Source organism: Nycticebus coucang, chromosome 14, assembly GCF_027406575.1.
Source record: "Nycticebus coucang isolate mNycCou1 chromosome 14, mNycCou1.pri, whole genome shotgun sequence".
Classification (NCBI taxonomy): domain Eukaryota; kingdom Metazoa; phylum Chordata; class Mammalia; order Primates; family Lorisidae; genus Nycticebus; species Nycticebus coucang.
Window position 1 is genome coordinate 4,283,782 of NC_069793.1, and position 27,830 is coordinate 4,311,611.

General features: G+C 55.9%; 4 protein-coding genes across 12 annotated transcripts; 1 reads left to right on the plus strand and 3 right to left on the minus strand.

Moving 5' to 3' along the window:
* The first annotated feature begins 1,788 nt into the window (after positions 1–1,788).
* On the plus strand, positions 1,789–7,614 carry NDUFV1 (NADH:ubiquinone oxidoreductase core subunit V1). Its single transcript, XM_053562519.1, has 10 exons — positions 1,789–2,010; positions 3,982–4,064; positions 4,138–4,308; positions 5,044–5,227; positions 5,498–5,687; positions 6,105–6,317; positions 6,501–6,667; positions 7,002–7,083; positions 7,200–7,345; positions 7,453–7,614. The coding sequence occupies exons 1-10, from the start codon at positions 1,939–1,941 to the stop codon at positions 7,537–7,539; spliced, it is 1,395 nt and encodes a 464-aa protein (XP_053418494.1). The 5' UTR covers positions 1,789–1,938; the 3' UTR covers positions 7,540–7,614.
* A 142-nt stretch (positions 7,615–7,756) lies between these two features.
* LOC128565799 (double C2-like domain-containing protein gamma) lies at positions 7,757–12,672 on the minus strand. Of its 2 annotated transcripts, none has more exons than XM_053562521.1 (11): positions 11,662–12,672; positions 11,165–11,420; positions 10,935–11,014; positions 10,796–10,855; positions 10,485–10,594; positions 10,271–10,403; positions 10,093–10,146; positions 8,735–8,886; positions 8,558–8,639; positions 8,333–8,429; positions 7,757–8,259 (listed from the first exon to the last, which is right to left on the minus strand). In XM_053562521.1, the coding sequence occupies exons 2-11, from the start codon at positions 11,412–11,414 to the stop codon at positions 8,129–8,131; spliced, it is 1,149 nt and encodes a 382-aa protein (XP_053418496.1). In that variant the 5' UTR covers positions 11,415–11,420; positions 11,662–12,672; the 3' UTR covers positions 7,757–8,128. The 2 variants fall into 2 exon arrangements, with proteins under 2 accessions (XP_053418496.1, XP_053418495.1); XM_053562520.1 differs by having other exon boundaries at positions 11,165–11,529.
* Positions 12,673–12,718: 46 nt separating this feature from the next.
* Positions 12,719–15,257, minus strand: NUDT8 (nudix hydrolase 8). 4 transcript variants are annotated; one of them, XM_053562532.1, is made up of 5 exons: positions 14,922–15,257; positions 14,649–14,741; positions 14,069–14,201; positions 13,607–13,684; positions 12,719–13,507 (listed from the first exon to the last, which is right to left on the minus strand). In XM_053562532.1, the coding sequence occupies exons 1-5, from the start codon at positions 15,113–15,115 to the stop codon at positions 13,280–13,282; spliced, it is 726 nt and encodes a 241-aa protein (XP_053418507.1). In that variant the 5' UTR covers positions 15,116–15,257; the 3' UTR covers positions 12,719–13,279. The 4 variants fall into 4 exon arrangements, with proteins under 4 accessions (XP_053418507.1, XP_053418508.1, XP_053418505.1 ...); XM_053562533.1 differs by lacking the exon at positions 14,649–14,741; XM_053562530.1 differs by having other exon boundaries at positions 14,649–15,257.
* A 1,006-nt stretch (positions 15,258–16,263) lies between these two features.
* Positions 16,264–27,810, minus strand: TBX10 (T-box transcription factor 10). Of its 5 annotated transcripts, none has more exons than XM_053562522.1 (9): positions 27,672–27,810; positions 24,666–26,907; positions 19,709–19,976; positions 19,533–19,634; positions 18,977–19,148; positions 17,631–17,786; positions 17,313–17,380; positions 17,018–17,112; positions 16,264–16,565 (listed from the first exon to the last, which is right to left on the minus strand). In XM_053562522.1, the coding sequence occupies exons 2-9, from the start codon at positions 24,670–24,672 to the stop codon at positions 16,267–16,269; spliced, it is 1,167 nt and encodes a 388-aa protein (XP_053418497.1). In that variant the 5' UTR covers positions 24,673–26,907; positions 27,672–27,810; the 3' UTR covers positions 16,264–16,266. The 5 variants fall into 5 exon arrangements, with proteins under 5 accessions (XP_053418497.1, XP_053418500.1, XP_053418498.1 ...); XM_053562525.1 differs by having other exon boundaries at positions 24,666–26,461; positions 26,755–27,810; XM_053562523.1 differs by having other exon boundaries at positions 24,666–26,487; positions 26,755–27,810.
* Between the last annotated feature and the right edge of the window lie 20 nt (positions 27,811–27,830).

A 27,830-nucleotide genomic window follows, 5' to 3' on the forward strand; every position in this document is an offset into this window, starting at 1 on the left:
TCATGGGAACACTTACTCACAGGATAAACTGGATGCAAAGTTATCTGAAGCCTGTGTTTCTTAGTGGCTGTCATAGAGAGTGCAGAGTGGGGGAGCCAGTGCTTGTTAAGAGGGTCTGGTGGGGGCGGCGCCTGTGGCTCAAAGGTGTAGGGCACCAGCCCCATATGCCGGAGGTGGTGGGTTCAAACCCAGCCCTGGCCAAAACTGAAAAAAAAAAAAAAAAAAAAAAAAAGTGGGTCTGATGGAAGGTTTGAGTGCCCAGTGTCCACTCCGCATCTGTAGCTGCAGAGGTTGTACAGGCAGGGAAGGGGATGCTGCTTCTCATCCCTTTCCTTGCTTTATTGCCAATTAGGACAAGGCCTTGAAGGAACGCAGCCTTAGCAGTAGAGATTGAGGGAGGTCACCAGGAGGCTTAATGTCAACTGGAAAATCCAGTCACTGACTGGGGCTCAGTGACCATGTTTTCTCCCCGGACAGGCCTTGCTTTCCTAGGTTGTTGCCTTAGTGCAAGAACAGGCCCCATGGCCAGCTCTTCATCCCCCAGTATCTGCCAGAGGAATGCAAGAGGGTGTTATCTAAGCTCTTCCAGTACCACCAGAGGTGTGAGGGCAAGTGAACGTGCACAGACCTTTTCCCTGTTTCTCACCCAGCACCTGGGGAGATCGGTGCTAGCTAGGAAGAGTGAGTACATGGATAAAATATACGAGAGGGAGGTGGGTACTTCCTCCTTTCCCGCTGCTAAAATTGCACTATTTATTGCAATATAAATGTATCCTGAAGGTGGGGAGGAATTGTTTAATACACACACAAAAAAAAAAAAAGAAGAAGAAGGAGGAGGAAGGAAGGGTGGGTGATTTGCAGCATGAGAGAATAGAGATAGCTGGAAGACTGAGCTGGAAACAGAAAGCCAGAAAAGGTCACTCATCACTGGCACCAGAACCAGGGACTTCTAGGGAACTGAAAAAGATCAGAGGTCATCAGGCTTCCAAGACTTCCTGAGAGGCAAAGGGCAGAGGACCTCCTCAGGTCAGGGGAAAACCAAATGAGGGGGACAGCCACACAAACACCCTAAAGCCTACTAAGGCCAGAAAAGGGGGTTGGGTGACGGCAGTCTGTGGCCTGGGTGTGATGATCCTGGTGGGGGAGAAGGTCGTGAAGCTCTTAATTGGCGGACTAGAGCCTGATTCAGAAGGCAGTAGAGGCCATTCCAGGATTTTGAGCAGAAGAACAAAGTGCTAGACTCTCCTGACAAGGGTAAGGAGGGGTTCGAAACTCCAGCAAGAGAATATCCATCTGCTGACGCTCTCCTGGCTCTCCACCTCATCCCAGCCTAAGACGTACCTCCTCTAGATAGACCTCCAGGAACAACCCCCGCCTGCCTTGAAGTCGCCCGGCTCTCTGTGGCTAATTAGCATACGGATGCCCAAGGGACTCTCACAGTTTGGGCGGGCTCCGTGTGAGACGGAATAGTCACAACGTAGTTGAGGATCGGGCTGTAACCTGCCTGATTGTACAGGTGCACACCGAACGCAGAACCTATAGAAAATAGAACACACTAGGACCCAGCAGAAGGCGACATGAGAAGTTTGCTTACTCGGGACTTGGGAGCCAGCGGGCAAAGGCCAAGAAGCCGAGCGGGCGAACAAAGCAGCCAAAGGGCAGAGGGACCAACCAGTTAGTAAACGCCAGCCGGACCGAGGGAGGAAGAGGCCCGCGGGACTACGTCTCCCAGAATTCCCGGCGCCAGGGAGACAGACCTCTGCCTGTGCTCCCTCCCCCGAGGGGGCGGAGCAGGGGCGGAGCGGGAGGCGTAGGCTGGCTCCCGGCGCTGGGAGCGTGACGTGCTTCCTGTGCGCCGCCTAGCGTCTCTGTCGCGCTGGTTTCTCAGCCTCAGAGTTGTGAAGGTGACAGCGTGAGGTGACCCAGCTGGTCCCCGCGATGCTGGCGGCACGGCGGATGCTCGGCGGGTCGCTTCTCCCGCGGGTATCTGTGCGTTTCAGCGGCGACACGGTGAGGCCCGGCCTGGCTTGGGCCAAGGGTATTTGCGGACCGGGTCTCGCTGCCGCGCCTCTGCGCTTGCGATCTCTTGGGTCTGTAGTGCCTTTTGGAAAAGCGTCCTCTTCTCCCCAGGGCCCAGCAGGAACGTTGCTGTTCCAGCTTGATTGTAGAAGGGGAACAGGTTCCAACGAGAGGCTGGCTCCCCCAGGCCCTCTGGCTCTCTGGCTTCTCTAATTTAATAGTTTTCCAACCTAGCGAGAAGTTTTGCAAGTTAGAAAGCTTCCTAGTCTTTTATTCCTTCTTGCCACAGCCTTGCAGGGCGTAAATTCATAGCCTCATTTTGCACGAGCAGAAAATAGCCTTGGAAAGGGATACGCACCTCCTGCTTCCCTATCCAGTGCTCTACTCCCTGCAGTGAAAAGTGCTTTTAAAGTGGGAATCTGGAAGTCAGGGCCCCTTTATCCTTTATCTGGGTTGCTCTTCACTGGGTAGTGTGGAATTACAGTACCCACTTCTGCTCAGTTTTATCCCAAGTGGACCCCCCTCCATCACCTTTGTGTCTCAGCCTAGGGGAGCCATTTCTTTTCCATCAGTAAATTCATGTTGTCTCCTCAACAGAGTTAGTTAAGATAAGGCACTTGGCCTAATCAAGCTTTGGTTCAGCAGGAGAGCCACACAAGTAAATAGACATGCCATCACACTGAGAGTGGGAACGCAGTACGGTGCTGTAATTCAAGTGAGGACTTTGGGTATGGACAGACCTGAGCTTAAATTCTGTCTGCTGCTTTTGATTGTGTGGCTTTCCATGAGTTCCTTTTGCTCTGAGCTTTAGTGTCCTCTTCTATAAAATGGAAGAAATCAGTCCTATCTTACAGTTGTTGGGATGAAATGGAATTTTAGATATAAAATGCTTAATCCAGTACCTGCCAACCAAAAAGTGCTAACTAAGTGATGGTAGTAGTTATGATGCTACAAAGAGTTTTGAAGCTTAGGCATCTCCCCTATCCTTAGCCCAGCCACTCCTAATAAGGGGACCCAAGAGTCTGCAGCAGTGACTTTCAGCCAGTCTGTGTGGAAATTTTTTTTTTTTTAGAGACAGTCTCACTTTATCGTCCTCGGTAGGGTGCTGTGGGGTCACAGCTCACAGCAACCTCCAACTCCAACTCCTGGGCTTAGGCTATTCTCTTGCCTCAGCCTCCTGGGTACCTGGGACTATAGGCACCTGCCACAACTATTTTTTTGTTACAGTTTGGCTGGGGCCGGGTTCAAATCTGCCACCCTCGGTATATAGGGCCAGTGCCCTACTCACTGAGCCACAGGCATCCCCTCACCCTGCTGTGGAAATTTTTAACTCATTAATTTAATTATTTTTGGAAGTTCAAAGCACAGTAAGTATATTCTTTTTTTTACTCTTTTTTTTTTTTTTTTTAGACAGGCTCACTCTGTCACTCTGGCTAGAGTGCTGTGGCACCATAGCTTACAGCACCTCAAACTCTTGGGCTCAAGAGATCCTCTTGCCTCAGCCTCCCAAGTAGCTGGGACTACAGGCACCCACCACAATGCCTAGCTGGTTTTTCTATTTTTAGTAGAGACAGGGTCTCATTCTTTTTTGTGTGTGTGGTTTTTGGCCGGGGCTAGGTTTGAACCCGCCACCTCCGGCATATGGGACCGGCGCCCTACTCCTTGAGCCACAGGTGCCGCCCAGGGTCTTATTCTTACTCAGGCTGGTTTGAAACTCCTGAGCTCAAGCAATCCACCTGCCTCAACCTCCCAAAGGGTTAGGATTACAGGTGTGAGCCACCACACCTGTCATTTACTCTTTTTTCTGATCAACATAAGTATGCCAGGGAGATTTAACTATAGGTTCAAGTGTGCTGTGAGATAAAAAAGGTTGAAAAACACTGGTCTGTATCATCTGACCCAATCCCTCATGGCTTCAGAACATTACTGGGCCTCCTGACTCACTCTCTCTGCTCTCCTCAGACAGCACCCAAGAAAACTTCATTTGGTTCACTGAAAGACGAAGACCGGATCTTTACCAACCTGTATGGCCGCCATGATTGGAGGTGAGATAGTGTTCTTAGTCTGGTGGGTTCTGGAGTAATGCCCTCCTTTCACTGCCTTCCCCACTCTATCCAGGCTGAAAGGTGCCCTGAGTCGAGGTGACTGGTATAAGACAAAAGAGATCCTGCTGAAGGGGCCCGACTGGATCTTAGGTGAGATCAAGACATCAGGCTTGCGGGGCCGTGGAGGTGCTGGCTTCCCTACTGGCCTCAAGTGGAGCTTCATGAATAAGCCCTCAGATGGCAGGTATGTGTACAGAGACAGAGAGGTGGTTGCAGGAGAGACTGTGAGGTAGCTGAGGCTTGCCTGGACTTTTGGGCTCTTTTCTTAGAAACAGGAACGAGTTAGGAGAATGTTCCCTGGCTTCAATGGATAGGGTTTGTATTTTTCTCTGGAATTCCTCAAGGGAGACTTGTGTAGCAGAATCAACACAAGACTGAGTCAGGCAGACTTAGTTAAAAAAAACTAGCTCTGCCTTCTAATCATAGCACTTTGGGTAATCTCCTGGCCTTTTTGAAGGTTAGGCTTCTCCTTTGTAAATGGACGTAGTAATAGTCAGGGATTAAAGAGATAATGTTTGTACAGCTTTTGGCTGTTATTTTGGTTGGCACACAGGAAGCAAATAATAAATGTCAGTGACTTTACCTCCTTTTGGCCCCAGAGATGTGGTGGTGAGAAAGGTTCTTTTTGACCAAGAGCAGAATCTGGTTCTCAGGGGAAAGCACAGGGAGAGATGTTTGGACTGAGCAGAACAAAGACCGTCTTGTGGTCGTAGCCACCCAAAGATGGAATAGGCAGTGAGCACCCTGTCATTGGTGGTGAGCAAGCAGAACCCCTGGGGACATGTTGGGAGGCCAAGGAGGGATCTACTGTTGGAGAGATATCCTTGAGACCTCCCTGGGTGGAGTGGGGTGGCATCAGTTGAGGACCCAGTTCTGATGGCCCACTAGCCTATCTGAACTGTGGACCCCCCCGCCCCAGGCCTAAGTACCTGGTGGTGAACGCGGACGAGGGGGAGCCTGGCACCTGCAAGGACCGAGAGATCATGCGTCACGACCCTCACAAGCTGGTGGAAGGCTGCCTGGTGGGAGGCCGGGCCATGGGTGCCCGTGCCGCCTACATTTACATCCGAGGAGAATTCTACAATGAGGCCTCCAATCTGCAGGTGGGTAGGGAGGAGCATCAGCAGGTAGAGGGTACTTGGTGTGCACTCATGCAGACCCTTACCCAGCGCAGTTGTTAGATATCGGCACCTGCTCTGTTGGTTTGAACTGGGAAGTTGGTCACTACGCTGTGTGCATGTGTCCTGGATGGGACTTGGCACCCAAAGCCTCCTCTCTCTGCTCTTTGTGTCTCAGAGCCTCATCCTGGGAGACCGTCAGGGCTTCATGACTTCTGAAGTTACAGGTGGGGAACTCACATCTTTGTCCTGCAGGTGGCCATCCGAGAGGCCTACGAGGCAGGTCTGATTGGCAAGAATGCATGTGGTTCTGACTACGATTTTGATGTGTTTGTGGTGCGCGGGGCCGGGGCCTACATCTGTGGAGAGGAGACGGCGCTCATCGAGTCCATTGAGGGCAAGCAGGGCAAGCCCCGCCTAAAGCCTCCCTTCCCTGCAGATGTAGGTAAGATTTGGCCTGACCCTGGACCTCATCTTGGGTCCTGTCCAAGTCCTGTGTAATCTCAGATCTGGCTAAGTCCTTCCTGGATTGTCCCTGGGCATTTCCGAGTGCCTTCTGGGCTGGGACTAGATACAGAGAGGAGGGTGGTAGCAACACACAGGCTGCAGTGGTGCCTCCTGCAGTCCCTCATCTTGCCTTAGCCCCCTGTCACACACACCAAGGCCCCCTCCAGGCTAGTCTGTGGCTCCACCTACACAGTACCTGTCCTGAGATCTAGGGGCTTGGTGGTGAACAAGGCACTTGTTCCAGCAGGGCACAGAATGATAATGGGATAGAAGAGCAGGGGCTCTCTGCCATGGGAGCAGGAAACCTGCCCCTGACCCCTGGCAGCCACCAGTTTCTCTTCCCATTTCCCTATAGGAGTGTTTGGCTGCCCCACAACTGTGGCCAACGTAGAGACAGTAGCTGTGTCCCCCACTATTTGCCGCCGTGGGGGTACATGGTTTGCTGGCTTCGGCCGAGAGCGCAACTCAGGCACCAAACTATTCAATATCTCTGGCCATGTCAACCATCCTTGCACTGTGGAGGAGGAGATGTCTGTGCCACTGAAGGAACTGATTGAGAAGCATGCTGGTGAGGCTGGGCCAGCCGGACGGGAGCAGGGCAGGGTGTTAGTAGAGAGAGATGGGGTGGGAGAGCCTCAGGAGCTGGGGCCAGTCCCAGGGACTGACACAGACCCTGGGTTTAGGACTAGGCAGGTGTGCTAGCCCCAGCCCTGACCATCTATCCCTTTGGGGACTGACTTGGGGACCCCAGGGGGTGTCACAGGTGGCTGGGACAACCTCCTTGCTGTGATCCCTGGTGGCTCATCCACCCCACTGATCCCCAAGTCTGTGTGTGAGACGGTACTGATGGACTTCGATGCACTGGTGCAGGCACAGACGGGCCTGGGCACGGCCGCAGTGATTGTTATGGATCGTTCGGTAAGGACTGGTCTCCACCTGCCCCACCTGGTTTCTGCCTTCTTCCAGCTTGGGTACTGAGGCTCCCAGGGCCCTTCTGTAAACCCTCTTGCCAGTTCTTGGGTCCCATTCCTACAGCCTAAGACCCAAGTGAGGTGGGAGAAGAGGGAGCAAGGCTGCTGTGGGGGAGAAGGTGCCTGGAGCCTGGGCAGCGCAGGACACCCATGGCTGAAGGAGGCCAGAATGCTGGATGGCCTAGGAGGATCCGCTAGTACTGTGGGAGGGGGTGCTTCTGGGATGTGAGGCTCAGGCTTTTGTCTGGCCTTAAGTGCCTTCACTGCCCCTTATTACCCAGACAGACATTGTGAAAGCCATCGCCCGCCTCATTGAGTTCTACAAGCATGAGAGCTGTGGCCAGTGCACCCCATGCCGTGAGGGTGAGCATGTGCTAGGGCTTCACTTAACCCCTACCCTTCCATGCAGTCTGCACCCGAGTGTTGTCCCACAGGCTCCTGGGGAATGCTCAGGCCCTCTCTTGTGGCTGTGGCTGCAGGTGTGGATTGGATGAACAAGGTGATGGCCCGCTTCGTGAAGGGGGATGCCCGGCCAGCCGAGATTGACTCCCTGTGGGAGATCAGCAAGCAGATAGAGGGCCACACTATTTGTGCTCTGGGTGACGGGGCTGCCTGGCCCGTGCAGGTACTCACTGCCCAGTCACATGGCACTAGGGTAGGGGGTGCTGAGAGCCCTGTGTATTGGGGGATTTTGGACTCTGCCTTACACAGTCTCCTGCTTCCCCCACACAGGGTCTGATCCGCCACTTCCGGCCGGAGCTCGAGGAGCGGATGCAGCGGTTTGCCCAGCAGCACCAGGCCCGGCAAGCCGCCTCCTGAGCCCACCACTCTGGCCTGATGCCTTGTGTCCATCTGTCTAGAGACTGGACAGTAAAGCAAGTGTGCCCACACTCCCATTGCAGCTTCTCTGTGACTTTGCTCTTTACTCTGCTACCTTTGGCTCACTACTTATGGAAGCCTATTTTCAGACCTGGCCATGCCTTTCGGAGGTCCCCACCTTGGCCTTTTGGGAGTCAGTGAATCAGTCCTAGACTGTCCTGAGCAGTAGTCCTTGAGTGGTGGAGGCAGAGTGGGGCAGGGGACTGGGAGGGCTGAGCCTGGTCACCACTAAGGCCTGAGGCCTGACCTAGGCCCAGTGCAACACAGGCCCCACAGTGGGTGGGAGATGAAGAACGGGGCCCAGACTGGCCCAGAGCCAGAGAAGAGATACACTCTTGTGTGGCTTCAAGGACTTGTTTATTTAAGCTTCATGATTTGGGGTGGGGTGAACGTGAAAGAGGGGAGACAGGAAACACACATTTGACTGGGGGCCAGGCACAGCGGGTGGTGAGGCAGCCCCTAGGCTGTACCAGCTCCATGGGGACATTGTGGACAGCTGTGGGAGAAGTTGCAAGCAGGGCCCAGCGGGCTAGTCACTGAGCTGGAGGGGTGTGCTGTCCAGCGGGTGCCACATCTGTAGCTGGCAGTTGCTGTGGCCCAGGCACTCATTCCAGTGCCGCAGGCGCTCCCCACTAGCACAGCTGCTTAGCTGCACCCCGCCTGCCATGGGAGATTGGTCAGGAGCCACTGGGAGTCCTTGGGCTCCCGCCCTAGCTTCCTGTGTTCTACTCACCGATGAAGTCATCGGCCGTGCCCAGGTCATAGTCCCACACAGATACCAGCAGTGTCTTCTGTGCCAGCTCCTCCCGAGGGCCAGCATAGAAGAATTCCTGCAGGGAGAGGAGCAGAGAGGCAGAAAGGAGGAGGCCTGGGGTCCCCCACAGCTCAGGAAACAGGCCCGGGCAGGGGAAGGCTCGTCGAGGCCAGAGTTGGCTGGGACTTACCCCATCTGGCTCACCTCATTGAACTCGGGGTTCAGGGTCTTCTTCCGAACACTGGTCTTATATTTAGATTTCTTTCCCTCGTTTGGATGCAGGAAACTGGGAAGGATGGGTGCATTAGATGTTGCCCTGCAGAAGTGAGGGACTGCCACCCTAGCCTTACTGCCGACCTGCCCACCCCTGTTCACACTCACAGGCGGACAAAGGGGTCAGAGTAGCCATTGGCGTCCATGGGGGCCAGGTGGGCACAGCGCAGCACACCCACCAGCAGCCCACCCCGCTGTGAGCTGTAGCACAGCGACAGCAGGATGCGCCCGCGCTCCTCAGCCACCTCTGTCTCCACCTCCTGCAAGTGTATGCTGCAGTCAGCCCCCACCCAGCCCAAAGCCACCTATACCCAGTGTCTGGGCAACAAATGGCAAAACTCAACTTGGCTGCAAAGAAATCAGTGGCCAATAATTTAATTTCCCAATAGAGCCCCTTGCCTAGCACCCTGTAAGGAATTTCCCTCAAGAGCCGGCTATATCTTCTCATGGGGTTTGCTCAGGCCACAAGACTGGTCAGTTCAGCATGTCTTTGCATGATGGGGAAGGGAGCTGATGGTTTCTGACCTGCCAGGAGCTTCCTAGTGGCCTACCATCAAATGCCTATAACTATCCCCCCCCTGCAGGGCAAGCCTCACAGAAGCAGCTCTGAGAGGCTGGTCTCCACCTAAAGATAAGCAGGTCTCTTTGACCTTGAAACCCACCCCTCACCCTAGGGACCAGATTTGGAATGGCTTTTGCCACACTCTGGGCCTGAGGTGTTCCCAAAGGGACTCAGGGAGGGTTCCTGGGAAGAACGTGCTTTTTCCCACCCTTGGTGTCTAATTCAGTTTGCAGAGCCTATGCACTGTACTCACAGCCAGTTCACACAAGTTTTGCGAGCACCTCCCACATGCTGTGGTGCTGTTGTGTGTGGGGCTGGAACAGGAGGTGGGTGTTGCCGGGTGCTCGGGTGTTCCCTGGGCAAAGTGGCCTGCCTGTGCCACCTCTGTGGGGACTCACCTGTTTGGGCTTAGGTGATCGGCAGCTGCAGCAACTTGTGGCTCCACTAGGGGGCAGGGCACCTGGCCTTTTATTCAGAGAGGAGGTGGGGACGGAACTGCCCTTAGCCCCTTGGTGGGTTCCTCTTTCCCACTGGGCCACAGGGGTCTGGTGAGGTCTTTGGTCTCCAGTGTTGGCACCCACACTGACCCTGGGGCAGACCTCACAGCCACGGAGCCCAATCTGTTCTTGAACCTTGTCCAGCCTTCCCACCAGGCGCCCTGGACAAACCCTACCACTTTCAGCCACTTTCAGTCTCAGCCCTGGCAAGGGAGTCACCTTCACTGTGCCCAGCCTCTGGGGCCCTGGCTGTTCCCTGAGCCTTTGAGAGAAATGGCTTCAAGTTCTTCCAAGCCTGCCTGGGCCTATACCCTGCTCAGACACCTATAAGACCAGCCTGGTTCACTTCAGCCTAAGCTGTCACAGGCCTGCCCCCCGTCCCTGCTTAGTCCAGCTGTTCTACCCACCTCTTCATACAGGGACATGCCGCGGGCTGTGTCCAGGCTCTTAGGCCTCTTGGTCTGAAGGAGCAAAGGGCCCAGTCACCTTGGCTGGACACTGCCCAACTCCCTCCTCTGCCCCTCTGCTCTCCAGCCCCCACCCCACCCCCTATCTCAGTGTTCTGGCCTCTGAAGACCCACTTACCAGCCTCCGCTTCTCCAGACAGATGTCAAAGCTCCTCGCTCGGTTGGGCACCAGTTTCCTCAGGGGCACACGCAGTTCCCCTAGGGGAGGTGCCCGCCGTCGCCGAAGTCGTGGGTCCTCACATACACACAGCCTGGTGGCTGCCCAGGTCAGACCTGACCAAGTAAGCCCCATGTCCCTGCCCCGCCCCCTGGTGGCCAGGCCCAAGCCTTACCGCAGGGTCTTGCGTACAGCATCCTGGAGGGTGAAGCCATGATAGGTGAGTGTCTCCTCCCAGACAGGTCCCCTTGTTCCCCGAATGGTACGGGTACGAAGCTGGCTGGCCTGGGAGCCAGGCAAGGGGTATCAGAGGCTCTTAGGGCTCAGACACCCACCCTGCTCCCCTGACCTGCCTCCCTGATAGAGCCTCCATTTGCATATCCTAGGAATGGGATCTTGGGGGAGGAGACAAGCAGGGCCAGGAGGGCAGGCCAGGTTGGACGTGCAGCTAAAGGGCAGCAACCAGGGCCTGGGGCTTGCCCTCACCTTGCTGGCTCCTGGCAGCAAGTTGGCTTTGACATAGGTGTCCACAGATGCCTTGAGGCCCTGGAGATAAGACAGTGGATGCAGGATGATGGCCTGTGGCCCAGCCCTTTGTCCCAGGTACCCCCAGCCCCATCCTCACCTTGGCACGATGAGCTGTGCAGTGCAGGGCACTGTTGTCCGCATCAAAGAGAAGCGTGAACTCCAGGGTCCCCAGTGCAGCTAAGGGCAGGTGGCAGGCAGGGTCACCTCTTGCATCAGTTCAACTTGCCCCCTCCTGCCTTGCCCCTCCACAGTCAGATGCCAAGGATGCCCCCTGCCCAGTCCTGGCTGGACTGAGCTTGGGTGACCCCTGTCCCTGCCTTTACTCACTGCTGTCGTCCGAGTCTCCCTCTGGCTCCGGATCAGGCTTCCACTGGGGTGCAGAATGGGTGGCAGTGGTGGTGGCTGTGATGCGTGGGTCCCGAGTGCACAGTGTAGGCTCAGCCAAGGGGTAGAAGTGTGGGAAGTAGTTGGAAATGAGGTGGATGGGCCGGATGGGGCCTGGACTCACATCAATGGCCATGTGCTCCTGCATGCTGACCCGCACAGGCCTCCGGCCCGCCACCACTGTACCTGCCATGGGGGCCTGAGCATGGGGTGGGGGCTCAGAGACACTTGCAAGGACTTGGGCTGGGGGCGGCCTGCCAGGTCTCCCAGCCAGGGTCATGAAGCATTGCTGATGCTACCCAGGGGCCCTGAGGACAGAGCTGGGAGTCAAAGAGCCGGAGTGGGGCTCCAGCCTGGAGTGCTGGGGGCTTGGGGGGTCAAGGCAGGTTTGGGAGGGGACCTGGTATTTCACCAGGAGTCAGCCCAGCTGGGCTCCTTACCCTCTGGAGCTACTCTGCACACTTGGGTTGCTGCGGTGCTGGGAGTGCTGAGGTGACTCAGTGAGCCATGAGCAATAGTGACCCGCGGCAAGAGGAGGCTTCAGAACCCTCCCAGGGCCTGAGAGCCCAGCCTCTCTGCCCTCACCCTCTGAGCTCTTGTCCAATGCTGGGCTTGGCCTCCCTCCCCCATCTCCCCCTTCACACGTAGTCACAGGGAGTTATTTTTACCACTCTCATGTGACCCTGCTCCCAGGTGAGGAGGCTACACAGCCAGAGGTGACAAAAGGGTGGGGGTGGTGATGGGATGTGGAGGAGGAACAGGAGGTAGCTGAACAGGGCTGTGCTAAGAGCAGGTGAGGGGAGGGGTCCTTAGGGGAGGGGTCCTTAGGGAAGGGGCCTGTAATCTAGTCCACTGGTAGAGGCCAGTTTAAGCTTTGAAACCATGAAATCAGATCAATTTCATCCCTTTACCATCCCTAACATCCCACCTGGCTTGGAATAAAATCCTAATCCATTGGTGAAACACGTCCCCTTGTTTCTTCATCAATGAGTGTCCCCTTGGCACCTTGGGGTGCCCTGTGTGGTGGGGTCTTCCCCAGACCCTATGTTGCTCCTTTTGGCTTGACACCCAACCCAGCTTGGCCGCTCCTGCACACCTTTGGTTTCTAGGTCACCATGGGAACTTGACTGGTTTCAACTGCCCAAAATTCCCTCTGTTCTGTCCTTCCCAGTTCCTTTCTTTTTGTATTTTTAATTGACAATAACAACCCATATTTATGGATTACAATGTGATGTTTTGATATATGTGTACATTGTTAGAAAGATTAAAATAAGCTAATTGACATCTATCACCTTACCCACTTATCACTTTTTTGATAGGAATGTTTAAAATCTACTCTTTAAAGGAACTTTGCAATATCCATTATTATTAGCTATGGTGGCCATGCTGTGCAGCAGGTCACTAGGGCTTCTTTTTCCTGTCTGACTGAAACTTTGTGCCCTGGGAGCCTCCCCTCTCCTCATCCCCAACCCTGGCCCCAGCCTCTGGTAACCACCATTCTACTTTTCTTTTTTTTTTGAGACAGTCTCACTATGTCACCCTCGGTAGAGTGTTGTAATGTCACAGCTCACAGCAACCTCAAACTCTTGGGCTTAAGCGATTCTCTTGTCTCAGCCCACCACAACACCCGGCTATTTTGTTGTTGTTGTCATTGTTGTTTAGTAGGCCCGGACGGGGTTCAAACCCACCAGCCTTAGTACATGTGGCACCCTAACCACAGAGTTACAGTCCCTGAGCCATCTACTCATTCTCTAAGTTCAGCTGGTTTAGATTCCACAAAGTGAGATCACGTGGCATCTGTCTTTCTGGCCTGGTTTATTTCACTTAGCATAATGTCCTCATGTTTGTCCAGGTTGTTACAGATGACAGAATCTCCTTTTTAATGCTGTATAGTATTCCGTGTGTGTGCACATTTTCTGTCAATGGACATTCAGGCTGCTTCCCCCTCTTGATTGTTGTGAATAATGCTGCAATGAACACAAGGCCCTTTCTTCAGTCTTGGCGTGGGCCTGGCCCAGCAGAGTGGAGGCAGAGGTTGGGCTGCTTAGGGGCAGGTCCTCAGCCCCTGGGCAGCTCAGGGGTGGCCAGGACAGACTGGTAGGTACTAGGTGCCAGTAGCTGTAGAGTGAACTCAGTGATGACAGCTGTGAGCCCCCACACCCGGTGTGGTCCATGCAGGAAGACAGGAAGTGTGTAGCTGAAGTGGCCACCTCGGCAGAAGTGGGTATAGCCCTGATTCTGAGTCTGCAGCAGGTGGGCCAGGGGCAGCACAAACACCTCATCCACCTGCAGGCAGGAGGCAGAGAGAGGGTCAAAGGACTGCCTGCTGTAACCTCCTCCCATTGGGACAGTCTGAGTCTCTTACCCCAGTGTCCCCCCACTTACCTCCTCAGGGTTGGGCCTGAGGCTCTGGAGATCCAGGGGGCCCACACCAGCAAGCACTGGAACTACGGTGGCTCTTTGCTGGGGATGGGGACAGGTAGTCAGGGAGGCGTGGAACCCTTCCCTTTACTACCCTAAAATCTCCCACTTGTCATTCAAGCCCCATCTCAATCCCTGCCTGCCCCATAAAGCCTTCCCTACCCTCATCCATCAAGCTGAGCAAAGCTGGCTCACCCCTTCACCCTGGGTCACAGACATCTCAGGATCACAGCCTCCTCTGTCCCTACCCCCAGGGGGTGTGTGGGGATGGCACAAGTGACTGCCAGGCAGGTGCCCAACACTCCTCTGTACTTTTTGTCTGTGGGAGTCCATGACCCCTTTCCTTGTCCCTGGGGTCTGGGATCTTAGCCCAGGTGAGCAGAGTGAGTGAATGGGGTAGGGTGGCCTCAGGGTCAGATGGCTCACCCTGTCATACACAGGTCGCAGCAGGCCCCACACCTGCTCCTCAGATACTGCCAGACCCAGTTCCTCCCTGGTCTCCCGCAGGGCTGTGTGCACCACGTCCTGGTCAGCCGGGTCGCACTTGCCGCCTGGGAAACTGAACAGGCACACGGAGTCTGGTCTTTGGGCTCGGAGGCCATAGAGGGGTGGGAGTGTTAGCAGTGGCAGGGGCAAGTGACCCACCTAAGCATTGCCTGCTTCTGCCCCTAGTTTGCCATGAGGTTCTCACGATCCCTGGAAGCCAATTTACCTCAGGAAGGAACCCTTCCCTTTACTACCCTAAAATCTCCACTTGTCATTCAAGCCCCATCTCAATCCCTGCCTGCCCTACAAAGCCTTCCCCACCCCTGAGTGAAGGGGGTAAGGGAGAGGCCCTGTGCAGCGCAGGACATGAGGTTCAGGCAGCAGGAGCAGTAAGATTCTGGTGCTCTGACACCCAAATTCTGCCTACGGTGGCCCTTGGGGGCGCTGATACTGACCCTAAGATGTCCTTAATTCCCGCCAGGGGGCGGGGCCAGGGCGGGAGGTCACAGCCCCGCCTCACCCCCGCCAGGAGGGGGCCTTCTTAGACAGGGTGACACTGTCGGAGAGAAGTCCCAGCCCGAGGTGGTGTTCGCCAGGACGCGCTTCGAGGGACCTGGAGGGACACGGGTCTGACTCCTCGCCATAGCCTGTGGGTGGACAGGGTCTCCCCAGACCTATTTTGCAGAGGCGGAAACCGAGGCTCGGAGAAGCCAGGCGCCTCGCCCAAGGTCCCTGCTGTCTCCGAGGTTCAGCGTACTCCCGTTGAAGGGCGAGGAGTTCCCGGCCGGTGTACCTGACGTCCCCCTTGTGCCTCCCGGCCAAGCGGCTGGACCGCAACGTGTAGAGCAGCGCCGGGACCCCGCGCACTAAGCAGAGCGGCACTAGCACCGCGGCCGACGCGGGCCGCGCACGAAGACGGGCCGTGGCCCCCGCCAGCAACCTCCGGCAGCGCCGCTCGCCCTCCGCCAACAGGCAGTCCGGTAGCATGTCCGGTCGCGAGCAGCCGGGACACAGAGGACGCCGGGCCGGACGCGGGGAAGGGCAGACTCTCCCGCAGGACCCTCCGGAACCTGGGCGGGCTGGGGGAGGAGCCTTCCAGGAAGCCCCGCCCCATAGGCGAGGGTCTTCTCGGGGCGGGAAATGGGAGAGCGGAGCTGCGCGGAGCCAGAACCAGACGTTACCGCAAGATGGCAGCAAGGGGGCACCTTGGGGTCAATCAAGGAGGCAGGGGACTGAGCTTTAGTTCCGAGGGACGGCGGAGGGGCGCGGCCCGAGGGCGTGGCCGGAAGGGGCGTGGGCCTGGCAGGTTAGGTTTCCGGTAGGGGCGGGCCGACGCTGGGGCTGGCTAGGGTTGCGTCGCCCTCTGTTTTCTCCTGGTTCAGACTCCGTCGCACCAACTCTAGCCTCAGACCCTTGCCCTCCTTTTCCCGCAGTCCAAAGCTGTTCTTCCCTCCTGCCTTGAATCTTGAGGAGATTCCCAAGTCCCTCCTTCCATCCTCACGTTGCCCCCCGTGGTCACTGCCTAACGTGGTTCCTCGCTCTTCCATGGATCCTGGTGGTCTGGGACCAGATGACCCCACCCTTGCATGCAACACTCAAACATGGCAGCTTTGCTCTGTGATTTTAAGCAGGTCCTATGTGTCAACACAAAGCAAGGAGCAGGACTCCAGTGTCCTACCCAGGTTAAATGCAGCAGTTGCCTCAGCTGGTGTCACCACATTTACCATGATCGTGTGCACACAGGGCACCAGATAGAGCTTTGAGATACCTGCAGGGCTTGTGTGGGGACTGGAGTTCATGAGGGCCTCCACCCTGAACCCCCTAGGACAGAAATGCTCTGACCACTCGTGCCAAATGGTTTAATGTTGAGGAGAGAAAAAAGCGTGTTAGGGGCAGTCACCCCACACTCATGGTTGCTGGGATTGGGATGTAGGAGGCCTGGTTCTAAGCCTAGCACAGCCAGAGCTTGCTGTGACTCTGAGTAGGTGCCTCTTTCTCTGGGCTTCCACCTACCCTCTATTCCTTGAGACAGGAAAGTTGAGGGGTGGAAGGGGTGTGTCTCTGCAGAGGTGGGGCTGGAGGGGGTGGGGCAGGGGCTGATTCACACACGGAGTATGAGGTCCCAAGTAGAATGGCTTCTACAGGGCTTCCGCCATTACTGAGTCTTGGTCATGTCTTAGGCACACAGTTGTGGGAGATCCCAGCCCATCGGGGAGAGGCAGGCCTCCTTCATCCCTGTTAGCCTGGATGTTGGGGACGGGGTATGGTACCGGTCGGGCCCTTGGGATGCCCAGATGTCTTGGGGCTCCAGGGTACAGACCCTGGTAGGTGAGGGACCTGTAGGTGGCTGTGGCCAACAGAGCCTCGGGTGGGGGCAGCAGCTGATGGTGGAGCTGGGGAGGGGTCATGGAGGTAGAATCTGAAGCCCTGTTGAGGCCTGAGGGGGGAAATGCTGTGAGTAGACCCCAGGCCTCCCCTCATATCCTCATCCCTCATGTCAGGCCAGCCCTGTCCCCTTCTCTGCCCTTCTTGTCCCAAGTTGCCTACCTCCCAGCCTTTGCCCTTGCTTTCTCTCTGCCTGGAATTTCTTCCCCACCTTCTCCCTTGGTCCAAGCCCTTCCTAGTCACCCAAGCCCAGCTAGGGAGTCACCAGACCTCCCCAGACCACCTCTAGGAAGCCCTACTGATACTTCCTACCTCTGTTCTCAGCATCTGTCCCTACCCTGTTCTCTCTGCTCTGGGCTCTATGTTGTCTCAGGAATTTCTGCCTTCCCCTCGGCATCCACACAGGTGCCCAGTAAGCTTGCTGAGCTCGAGGAAGCCCCTTCCTAGATGCTCTGTGGCCTTGTCCCCTTGCTTCCTGCCCACAGTGCTGGACTGAGGTCTTACCTTTCTCCCTCTCTGTAGCACTCTTCAGGAGACAAGGACTGAGGCTGCTGCGACTCCGGGCTGGGACACCAAGCAGGGGCCGTGGGGTCACAGACCTGCAAAGGGACCAAACAGGAATGGGGAGAGGGCCAAGAGGAGGAACCCAGACCAGGGATCACAGGCAGAGTGTGATGATGGGTCCAGTACAAGTCAGAGGGATGACCCTGACCCTTAGGTCAGGAGCTGAGGCCTCAAAAGATGCCTGGGGTGGGGGCAAGGCAGGGCCACTGGGCAAAACATCAGGACCAAACAGTACCAGGAGTCCAGGTCATTCTCTCTAAAGCCCTTGGCAAAAGGGTTGCTGGCGATTTTCAGCTGGGTGATCTATAGAGGAGAAAGTGAAATTGTGAGTTGGCTCTGAGCCAGGCTCAGTCACTATGGTCCCCTGGGACCCTCCAGTCAGGAGACCCTGGAACCCAGGCTCTTTGCCCAGGAACCCTGGAGCCTATGGCTGGGCAGGCAGGGGAAGGACTGTGGGCAGATGCCCATGGAGAGAGGAGAGGCCTTGTGGCTCAGTCTGCACCCTCCTGACGTGGGCCAGCAGCTGGTGTATCACAAGCCAGGGCTGACCCACCCGGTGGTTCTGATATGCTGTCACTGCTGTGAACTGGGTCTCTGTGAAGATGAAGGACTTGAAGTTCTCCTGGGCATAGCGTTCACTGTCCTTGCGAGGATCCACGAATACCACATGGAAACGGGGCTGGTAGCGGTGCATGGAGTTGAGAATGATCTGCAGGAGGGCATGGGACAGCTGTGCGGCGGGGGAGGGGGGTACTGCAGGCTCTCTAGGGCTGCAGCCCTTCTCTCCGGGCAGAGGCCTGCCACCCTCTTCCTTCAATGTCAGTGCAGGACCTGAACTTGAGTGCCTACAGTTCTGTGTCGAAAGGCTCCTTTGTGTTTTAACGTCTGTGCAACTTTGCCTTCTCTCACACCCCACACCCACTGTCAGCTTTACCTCCAAAACTATCCAGAATCTGACCACCTCTGCCACCCCGCTGCCTCCATGCTGGCCAGCCCCTGTCCTCTGTCACCTGATTTTCCTGGTTGCCTCCTGGCTGGCCTCCCTGCCTCCACTTTGCCCCTCTGTGCCTGCTCAACACAGCTTCCCTGGCAAGCCACATCAATAGTGCCTGCTTCAGACCTCCCGTAGCTCCCACCTGGCATGGTAAAAGCCAGAGTCAATCACCTTGGCCACTGGAGCTGAACAATCAGCCCGGCCACCTCTAGGCGCTCTCCCACCACCCTATTTCCCCTCCTCACTCCATATTATCCACATGGAAGGCTCCTGGCAACTCCCCCAACTGACCCAACATTCCCTGGCCTCAGGCCTTTGCACTTGCCGTTCACTCTGGCTGGAGCACTCCTCCCTGATATGCATAGGTTCCCCCATCCCTCAGATCCGTTCAAATGTCACTCATCAACTTCCTGAGCTCCCTGAAAGGAACAGCCCCCCTCTGTTTCTGTCATCTTCCTAGTCTCTTTTTCTCTTTGGCAGTTGCTACTGTCTGAGACCCAGTATACAGTGTCTTCTGGATTCCTGGCTTAGCATCTGCCCTGCCCCAGGACGTGAGCCCTGGGAGGGCAGGGATCTTTGTCTGACCAAGTGTCAATAGTGCTATCTTCTGGCACCTACAATGGCCCTATGCTGGACATTTCATATAGTGTCTCCCTCTCCCAGGAGAGGACAATATCTGCCGGAACATCCTTCACCCCCACCCACTTTCCCACCTGCCTGAACAGCCCTATCTGCCATCCAGCCAGGTGAGCTCAGCCCCAGCCTTGGCCATCAGCACTGGACAGAGGTGCCAATACCAAGGCCACTGGGCACTGCAGGTCTAGCCCCAGCTCCAGGCTTCATCACAATCAGGCCCAGCCTCCCCAGCCTGGCCCGGCCCCACCCCACTGCAGCCCAGGCCTCACGTGGCCATTGTCATCCAGCAGGTTGTTGGTCAGCTTGAGCTTATCGAAGGACACGATCTGGCGCATCCACTGGGCACCCTTGGCTGGTGAGTCAGGGTGGAAGTGCACGCGGCCGGGTGTGGCCGGGTCCGCCTTGCCTGCCACCAGCCAGGCCGAGCTGTGGAAAGCATACCTGGGGGCAGAGCAAGGTGGTGAGGGCCACCCCTCTGGGGCCAAGCCTGGGCAGGACGGGGTGAAGAGGCCACCACGGCCACCCAGCCTGGTGGACACCTTGCAGATGAGGAACTTGAGGCTCAGAGAATACCAGCAGGCTCTGAGTTCCCTGCAGCTACACCAGGCTGGTGGGCGTCAGGATTCCCCCGCTTCCCTGGGCTAGACCACTTGGCCCACCCAGGCCAGCACACTGCCCATGTAAGGCTGTTGCACCAGGCTCCCTCCTGCCCCTGGGGGCTGTTGCCCCAGGCTGAACCTCACTGGCTCACCCTGTAGTGCAATAGGGCCTAGTCCCTGGGTCCAGCACCCGATATCTGAGCCTGCTCCCCCAGACAGCCCCAACCTGTATCTCTTGTCGTCCAGTGGGATGAAGTCCATGAGCAGGGCGTAGTCAGCCAGCGTGTCCATGCCCAGGATCTTCACCTGGAAAGTGGGGAACATCCTCCTGTGGGGGGCAGGTGCTCAGTAACCTGGACACGGATGCAGCCCTGGCTCCCGCCCTGCCCCCACTGCCCACACCTGCCCGCCTTGGTGACAATCATCTCCGTTCCCAGCTGGTTGAATTCCTCCCAGAGAGGCCTCATCTCCAGCTGAACTGTCACATTGGACACATGTGGGTTCTTGGGGCACTGCCCACTGGGCCCGGTCACAGTGTGGGTCCCAGTGGAGCTGGTACAAGGGCCTGATGGGAACATGGTCCCCAGTGGGGGCTCCCAGCTGGAGCTGGCCATGGGCAGAGTGCAGGTCTCTGAAGGGATAAGTACACCAAAGCTGGCAGACAGGAAGCCTGGGGAGAGAGAACAACAGCATGGGCCCCCGACCGCCTCGCCCTTCACCACTCATCATCTAGCCAGCTCTCATCCTTCAGGTTGCCCTGCATGCCTCCTTCTCCAAGAAGCCCTCCCTGACTGCCATCTGTGTTCCCTGGTACCCTACCCCTCGGCATCGCTCCACAAGGCAAATGCTCATTTAAAGTCTTTTTCCCAGCAAGTTCCTCGAGGGTGATGACAGGGTTTGTCTTGCTCCCCAGAGAATTTTTGAGCCATCCTGTGGCTATGTGGCCTTGAGGAAATTGTTTCACCTCCTAGAGCCTCAGTTTCCACAACTGTCTTGAGAGGTTCCTAATACCTACCTCATAGGGCCTAGGTGAGGCTCGGTGATGACACACACAGGGCCAGGTGTGCAGTGGGCCCTTCATAAACGGCACTTGTTCTAGATGACATGCATGTGAGGTGTGGGGAGGGGGTCTTTCCAAGCTCTGTGGAGACCCAGCTGCCTGGTACTACTTAACTAACAGCTGCATAACGATGGAGGGGTCAAAGGTCACCGACAGTCACTGACCCCCTGCCCTTGGTATGTGACTGTTAAGGAGAGCTGAGCTGAGAAGAGCCCTCTGTCAACCACAAATTGTCCATCCCTGATCTTGAGAATCTGCTCAAATCTTGTCTCCAGAAGCCTATCCTAACATCTCTTTCTCTGGTTTTCTTTCCTTTCTTTTCTTCCTTCCTTCTTTCTTTCTTTCTCCTCTCCCTTCCCTTCCTCTTTCCTTCCTTCCTTCCTTCCTTCCTTCCTTCCTTCCTTCCTTCCTTCCTTCCTTCCTTCCTTCCTTCCTTCCTTCCTTCTTTCTTTCTTTCTTCTCCTCTCCCTTCCCTTCCCTTCCCTTCCCTTCTTTCTTTCTCCCTTCCCTTCCCTTTTTTTTTGAGACCGTCTCAAGCTGTTGCCCCAGGTAGAGTTCTGTGACATCACAGCTCACAGCAACCTCAAAGTCCTGGGCCCAAGTAATTCTCTTGCCTCAGCCTCCAAGGTAGCTGGGACTACAGGAGCCTGCCACAACGCCCAGCTATTTTTGGCCCCGGACTGGATTCGAACCTGTCAGTTCCAGTGTATGTGGCTGGCCCCCCAGCCACCTGAGCTACAGACACCAAGCCTCTCTTTGCTCTTTTTTTTTTTGTAGAAACACAGTCTCACTTTACTGCCCTCGGTAGAGTGCCATGACGTCACAGGACTCACAGCAACCTCCAGCTCCTGGGCTTAGGCGATTCTCTTGCCTCAGCCTCCCAAGCAGCTGGAACTACAGGCGCCCGCCACAACGCCCGGCTATTTTTGGTTGCAGTTTGGCCGGGGCTGGGTTTGAACCTGCCACCCTCGGTATATGGGGCCGGCGCCCTACTCACTGAGCCACAGGCACCGCCCGATTTTGATAATTTTGTTACATTTCTTCCTTTGAATTTTCACACAACATTATCTTTTTTTTTTTTTCTTGAGACAGAGTCTCACTATGTCGCCCTTGACAGAATGCTGTGGCGTCACAGCTCACAGCAACCTCAAACTCTTGGGCACGAGTGATCCTCCTGCCTCAGCCTCCCAAGCAGCTGGGACTACAGGTGCCCACCACAACACCCAGCTATTTTTTTGTTGCAGTTTGGCCGGGGCTGGTTTTGAACTACCCTCGGTATATGGGGCCAGCGCCCTGCTCACTGAGCCACAGGCGCCGCCCTCTTTGCTCTTTTGTAAAGATCCTGTCTTTGGATCCTGGTACAAGCTTTGGCCACAACCTTTACCACCCTCTATCCTCTGGTTTAAGAAAAAAAAAATCCTAACCACAGTAAGGTACTGTTTTCCACCAGTGGAGGTAGCTATCAAAAAGAAACTGGAAAGCAACATGTGCTGGTGAGGATGTGAAGAAATTGTGGCCCTGTGCATTGCTGGTGGGAGTGTGGATGATGCAGCTGCCGTGGAAGACGGCATGGTTGTTCCTCATAAAACGAAAAAGAGAAATACCGTATGACCCAGAAACTCCACCTCTGAAAGAAGGAACCTAAAGAAATATTTGCACATCTATGTTCACAGCAGCATTATTTACAATAACCAAAAGGTGGAAGCAACCCAAGTGTCTGTCTAAGGATGATGGATAAACAAAATGTGCTAGCCAGGGGTAGGAGGCCGAGGCACAAGGATCCCTTGAGGTCAGGAGTCCCAGTCCAGCCTGGGCAAGAGTGAGATCCTGTCTGTACTAAAAATACAAACACTAGCCGGACATTGTGGTGGGTGCCTGTAGTCCCACCTAATTGAACCCAAGAGTTTCAGGTTACTGTGAGTTATGACACCACGGCACTCTACCAACAGTGACACAGTCAGACTCTGTCTCAAAAAAATAAAAGTGCTATGTACAGACAAGGGAATATTATTTATTCAGCCTTAAAAAGGAAGGACATTCTGACACAGGCTGCAGCATGGATGGATTTGAGGACATGATGCTCAGTGAAATGAACCAGACCCAAAGACAAATAGTGTGTGTTCCTGCAAATTCAGAGAAACAAAGCTGAATGGCGATTACCCAGGGCTGGAGAAGAGGAAATGAAGAGTTGGTTTAATGGGGACAGTTTTGCAAGAAGCAAAAAGTTCCAGAGATGGATGGTGGCAAGTGTTGCACCTATGTGAAAGTACTTAATGCCACTTAACTGTTACTTAAAAATGGTGAGGTGGTAAATTTTATGTTACATATATTTTACCACAATTAAATATTTTTTAATGAGGGGAATGGGTGAATGGGGGAGTGGATAGAGGGAAGGAGGGAGGGGGATGAGGGTCATAATGTGTGACACACTTCTTGGGGTGGGACACAGTTATAAGAGGGACTTTACCGGCTTGGTGCCCCTAGCACAGTGATTATGGCACCAGCCACATACACCAAGTGTGGCGGGTTCGAACCCAGCCCAGACCAACTAAACGGCAATGACAACTCCAACAAAAAATAGCGGGGCATTGTGGCAGGTGCCTGTAGTCCCAGCTACTTGGGAGGCTGGCAAGAGAATCACTTAAGCCCAAGAGTTTGAGGTTGCTGTGAGCTGTGATGCTACGGCACTCTACTGAGGGTGACATAGTGAGATTCTGTCTCAAAGAAAAAAAAGAGGGACTTTATCTAACAAATGCAACCAGTGTAGCCTGGTTCTTTATACCCTTAAGGAATCCCCAACAATAAAAAAAAAAAAATTTAATGAAAAAATTTCTGAAAAATAACACTATTATTTTATAGCAGCCCCGTAAGGGGTGGAGGACCTGATGAGGCCATGGAAGCCACAGTGGCCAGGAGTCAGGGGACAAGGTCTCCTTCCCAGCAGTGCCCCTAGCTGAGCAGCCTGGAGGGAGGGGTGTTTTCACAACTGCAGAACTCTGGGATCCCCTGAGCAGAGGGGCAGAGACTGGTGTTGGAGAGATGGGTGGACCAATAGACAGATGGGTGCAGGGAGATCCCCGGGAAGCTAGACCACCTAATGAGCTCCAGGTGGACAGTGCCTGGCTGGAGCTGGCCTTAAAAAGTGCCTGGTGTACCGGGCACGGTGGCTCACGCGTGTAATCCCAGCACTTAGGAGGCTGAGGCAGATGGATTGCCTGAGCTCACGAGTTCAAGACCAACCTGAGAAAGAGTGAGATCCCATCTCTAAAAAGAAAATAGCCGGGCGCAGTGGCAGGCATCTATAGTCCCAGCTACCTGGGAGGCTGAGGCAAGAGAATCACTTGAACCCAAAAGCTTGAGGTTGCTGTGAGCTAAGATCCCACAGCACTCTACCAAGGGTGACAAAATGAGGCTCCGTCTCCAACAAATAGAAAAACAAGTGCCTGGTGAGAGGGAGGAGCCCAGGGCTCAGGCTGTGTCCTCAGCAGCCCTGAGCCCCCTGTGTGAGAAGTGGCACCTTCCCCTGGGACTCTGCAGTCCAGGTGGGGGGGGTCTGTCCGAGAGGGCTGGACCACATCAGGTCTGAGCACCATGGGGCAGGACAGATGGAAGGGCTGATGACCTCCACCACTAGGGGCCAGGCCATCAGAGGGGTAACTGCTTGTCACTTAGCTGTCCCATTGGAGCCAGTATGATGTCATCTAGCAGTTGATGCCAGCCCCCAGGGTCCATGGTGATGGGTCCCAAGGGCAGGGACTTGTGGCTTTAATGGGCCTCAGGGCTTGATAGGTGGTCACTGGCTCCCAAGTCTTCTATGGCCCACCCCTGTCCATCCCAAAGTGCCACCCGTCAGTACTTTCAGGAACTCTGGGGAGGGGTCTGTCCTCTGCTCAGTCCCATCAGAAGTCAGCACACCCAGGGGCCAGATATGACAATTCCCCAGAGGCTGGAATGTCCAGTCTGGAAGGGAGTTAGAGGCTTCTAAGTCAAGCCCCCCACTCTGACGTTCAAGGGGCCGAGGTCCAGAGAGTGCATCAGAGAGGCATAGGGTCACACACGCCTGACAGCCCTCATCTCCCAGGAATGGCTTGGTCTCCTTGTCCCTCGGCACCCCCATAATCACACTTGGCAGCTATGAGTCCTGCCCTGGCAGGATCTGAGGCCTCAGCCTGAGGCATCTCTGCCCCACCCTCCTGCCCAGGGCCTAGGACCAGGGGGGCTTTCTCATTTCCCTCCCTGCCCACCCACCCTGAGGCCTGAGCCCACCTAAATGGCCACCCTAAATTGCCCACAGCATACCTGCCATGGAGACAGACAGGATGTCCAGCTCCTGGAGAAATACGGTTCAGCTGGGGCTGGGCTGTGGCTGCCAGCCAGGGGACCCCACCTGCCAGGAGGGGTTGTCTCCTCTCCGGGTCTCCTGGTCCGCTCAGCACCACAAGTGAGACCCGAGACCTCACGCAGTACCCAGGCTCTTAGCAGGACTGTCCTTGCCTCCTTGATCACCGTCTATCCACATTCCCAGGTCGTGGTTTTCCCACTTAAGCAGGACACCTGGTCTCTGCAGGTGGATGCTGGCCCTGGCGTCTGCAGGTCCCCTTCTCCAAGCCACTCTCAGACTGTGCTGTTTTGAGGCCACCTCCTGGACTGGATCAGCTCCAGGGGTGGGTGCTGCATGGGAGGAGGGCAGGTGGAAAGCTTCCCTCTCCTCCCTCCTCACCCTCCATCTGTATGTCCCTCCCTCTCCAGCTCAGAGCCCCAGGCCATTCCCAATCAGATCAATGGGCCCAGGCAGGGGGTGAGGGGAGTGGGGGATGGGGGTGAAGTGTCCAGAGGGGCCCCCAGCCTGGTTGACTGGAGGGCCTGGGCCCACGAGGCCTTGGGGAGGTTGGAAGGCAGCAGATCCGGGGCTGAATGGCGGAGGCAATGTCCCCTCACCGGAACTTGGACCCCTGACCCAGGCAGCCTGGGGGGCGGGAGGGTGCAGCTGGTGTGAAGCTGGGAACACGAGGGGCCAGCAGCAAGTGTTGCCTTCAGTGCAGAGCCCCCTGACTGGGCAACAGAAGCCCAGATCCTCCCAACAGCTCATCCCTGAGCTCTATAATGACACTGGCAGGTCCCTACAGTCTCTGTGCCTCAGTTTCCACAACTGGCCTAAGTGCATAATCTCTTCTGCCTGGAATGGTCTAGCACAGCCCAGAGCTGGGAGCAGTGCACGGCTGCGGGTGGAAACCCCGAGGCTGGCCCAGGTCAGAGGTGAGTGTCCACTCTGCCTGTGGGTCTTTCCCGTCTCTCCAGCCTGACTGAGCACCTTCTGCAGGTTGCCCCAGCCTGTCCTGGGGCTGGGCACATGAGCGACACCTTGATCCCTGGTCAAGAAGGCAGAGGAGTGGAGCGCCCCCTCAGCTGCTGCTGCCCCTTGGCTGAGAGTGCCTTTGGCCATCTGACCCTTGCCAAAGGGGCCATCTGGCTGGACCACCACAGGTCAGCCCCATCTGGGAAGGAGCACCCTGGCTATCTTCCAGACCAGAGCCCCTAGCCTGGGCCAGGTATCCTCTAAGCCAGTGAGACTACCTTCATCTTTTCCAGAGCCCTGTGCTGGGGACGTTGGGTGGGAGGGGCTGCTTCTCTCTGAGTGTGGCCCTTGGGCCCTCCTGGGTCCTTGTGCCGGAGCAGACCTTGTCCCTGCAGCCTTGGGTTATCTGTGGCTCAGTCCCCTATGTACCAGACTGCAGCCTGCAGAGCTGGCCGGGATCCCACGGGGAGAGGGTGGGCTGGCACCAGGGCCATGGGAAGGAAGGAAGGCCAACCCCCAGCACAGACCCATGCCCAGCTGTGTGGGGAAAGGCTGCTATCAGCTCTGGGGGTTGCTGCCAGGCAAGATGGGGATACTCTACATGAGATGGAGGGGCTCCACAGCTCCTAGAGTAACCCAGGGAGATATGGCCATGCCACCACTGTCCCAGGACTCACAGTGTGGTAGGTGGGAAATTGGGATGGGCAAGTGATGAAGGGGCTGGGAATCTGACCAGTATTGGTGGCTCCTTGTTAGCAGAGACTCCCAGCAGCAGGCCAGCCTGGAGTTCTGTTGGCTCCTGACATGCATGCACACACCTTTGATCTGTGTTATGGGAAACACACACACGTGCACACGAGCACACTGACCCAAGCTAAGCAACATGCACCCACACACACTCAGAAGCCTTCAGGCCCACCACCACGCTGGGGCACACATGTGCGTGCTCCTGTGTACACAGACTTAACCACACAGACACAACATGCACACACACAGCCTTGCATGCCCCTCCTGCCAGAGGCGCCTCCTGCCCCCGCCCACTCATCCATCTTGCCTGCCAGCCCGTCCCTGGTGCCCCCATATCCTTCACACCTTCTCATCTCACTGCTCAATACCAGGAGGCAGTGTGGCAGCCGTGGCCGCGGGGAGATGGATGGGTCAGGCGGGGGGTGTCAGGGTCCAGGGAGGGATGCTTCCAGAGGATGGAGCTCTGGGCGCCAGCATCCCCAGCCGTCCAGCCACAGTCTGTTGGGTTTGGGCAGGGGTGGGCAGTGTGACACTGCAGTGGGGCCCAAGCTGCCCTGCCTACTCTGTCCTGCCTGCAAAGTGGCTGCATCAGGACTGAGAGAAAGCAGCTGATCCTGTGCTGGGCTCTCCTCTAATGCCGGTGTGGGGTGTCCTGGGGGTGGGGGAGGTGATGGAAAGGAGCTTTAGCCTCCAGGTTAGACTTTCCTCTGCCCTGACCCAAGGTACTGTATCCCTGCATCTCTGTAGCTGGTTAGATTGTCCTGGGCAGTGAAAGTCTTCACCCAGCCATAGCTCCTCCCCCTGAGCTGCTGTGGGCATGAGGCTCATTATACACCTGAAAATGTACACCTGGACTGTGCACCTGCCCACACACAGAGCACCTCAGAATACCCAAGGTACTGAGGCTCTCAGAAACACATTTGTGGGTGGGCTCAGCGTCTGTAGCTCAGTGAGTAGAGCACCAGTCACATACACCCAGGCTGGCGGGTTCAAGCCTGGCTCGGGCCTGCTAAACAACAATGACAACTGCAACAACAACAAAAATAGCCGGGTGTTGTGACGGGTGCCTGTAGTCATAGCTACTTGAGAGGTTGAGGTAAGAGAATTGCTTAAGCTCAAGAGTTTGAGGTTGCTGTGAGCTGTGACGCCAGGGCACTCTACTTTTTTCTCAAAAAAAAGAAACACATGTGCATGGAAAAATGCACACACACCCCCAAAGACGACACAGTACTGGCACGTGCCTCTGCTCTCCCCAGACTAACCTCAGCATTGCATAGGGGTTGCGGTCCCCTCTGAGTTGTGGCCTCCTCTAAAAGCCCCTCTGCTGGCTCTAGGACAGCCCTCCAAGGCTTCCACCACACTATCAGATGTTGTCCTGGGCATGGTCTGACAACTGCAGGCACAGAGACAGCCACCACCAG

Bases quoted from the DNA above. Each gene is read 5' to 3' on its own strand.
- NDUFV1 (XM_053562519.1), top strand. From the start codon at position 1,939: ATGCTGGCGGCACGGCGGATGCTCGGCGGGTCGCTTCTCCCGCGGGTA. The intron at 6,318-6,500 runs GTGAGGCTGGGC...TGGGGACCCCAG, and splicing joins ACTGATTGAGAAGCATGCTG to GGGGTGTCACAGGTGGCTGG. The intron at 6,668-7,001 runs GTAAGGACTGGT...CTTATTACCCAG, and splicing joins TGATTGTTATGGATCGTTCG to ACAGACATTGTGAAAGCCAT.
- LOC128565799 (XM_053562520.1), bottom strand. From the start codon at position 11,501: ATGACCCTGGCTGGGAGACCTGGCAGGCCGCCCCCAGCCCAAGTCCTT. The intron at 11,015-11,164 runs GTGAGTAAAGGC...ACCTGCCCTTAG, and splicing joins GGGAGACTCGGACGACAGCA to CTGCACTGGGGACCCTGGAG. The intron at 10,147-10,270 runs GTAAGTGGGTCT...TTGCTCCTTCAG, and splicing joins GTCTGGAGAAGCGGAGGCTG to ACCAAGAGGCCTAAGAGCCT.
- NUDT8 (XM_053562530.1), bottom strand. From the start codon at position 15,115: ATGCTACCGGACTGCCTGTTGGCGGAGGGCGAGCGGCGCTGCCGGAGG. The intron at 14,202-14,648 runs GTGAGGCGGGGC...GTGCCTGTTCAG, and splicing joins AAGGCCCCCTCCTGGCGGGG to TTTCCCAGGCGGCAAGTGCG. The intron at 13,685-14,068 runs GTGAGCCATCTG...CCCCATCCCCAG, and splicing joins TGCGACCTGTGTATGACAGG to CAAAGAGCCACCGTAGTTCC.
- TBX10 (XM_053562522.1), bottom strand. The intron at 17,381-17,630 runs GTGGGTCAGCCC...TCTCCTCTATAG, and splicing joins CAGCATATCAGAACCACCGG to ATCACCCAGCTGAAAATCGC. The intron at 17,113-17,312 runs GTACTGTTTGGT...GTCCCTTTGCAG, and splicing joins GAGAATGACCTGGACTCCTG to GTCTGTGACCCCACGGCCCC.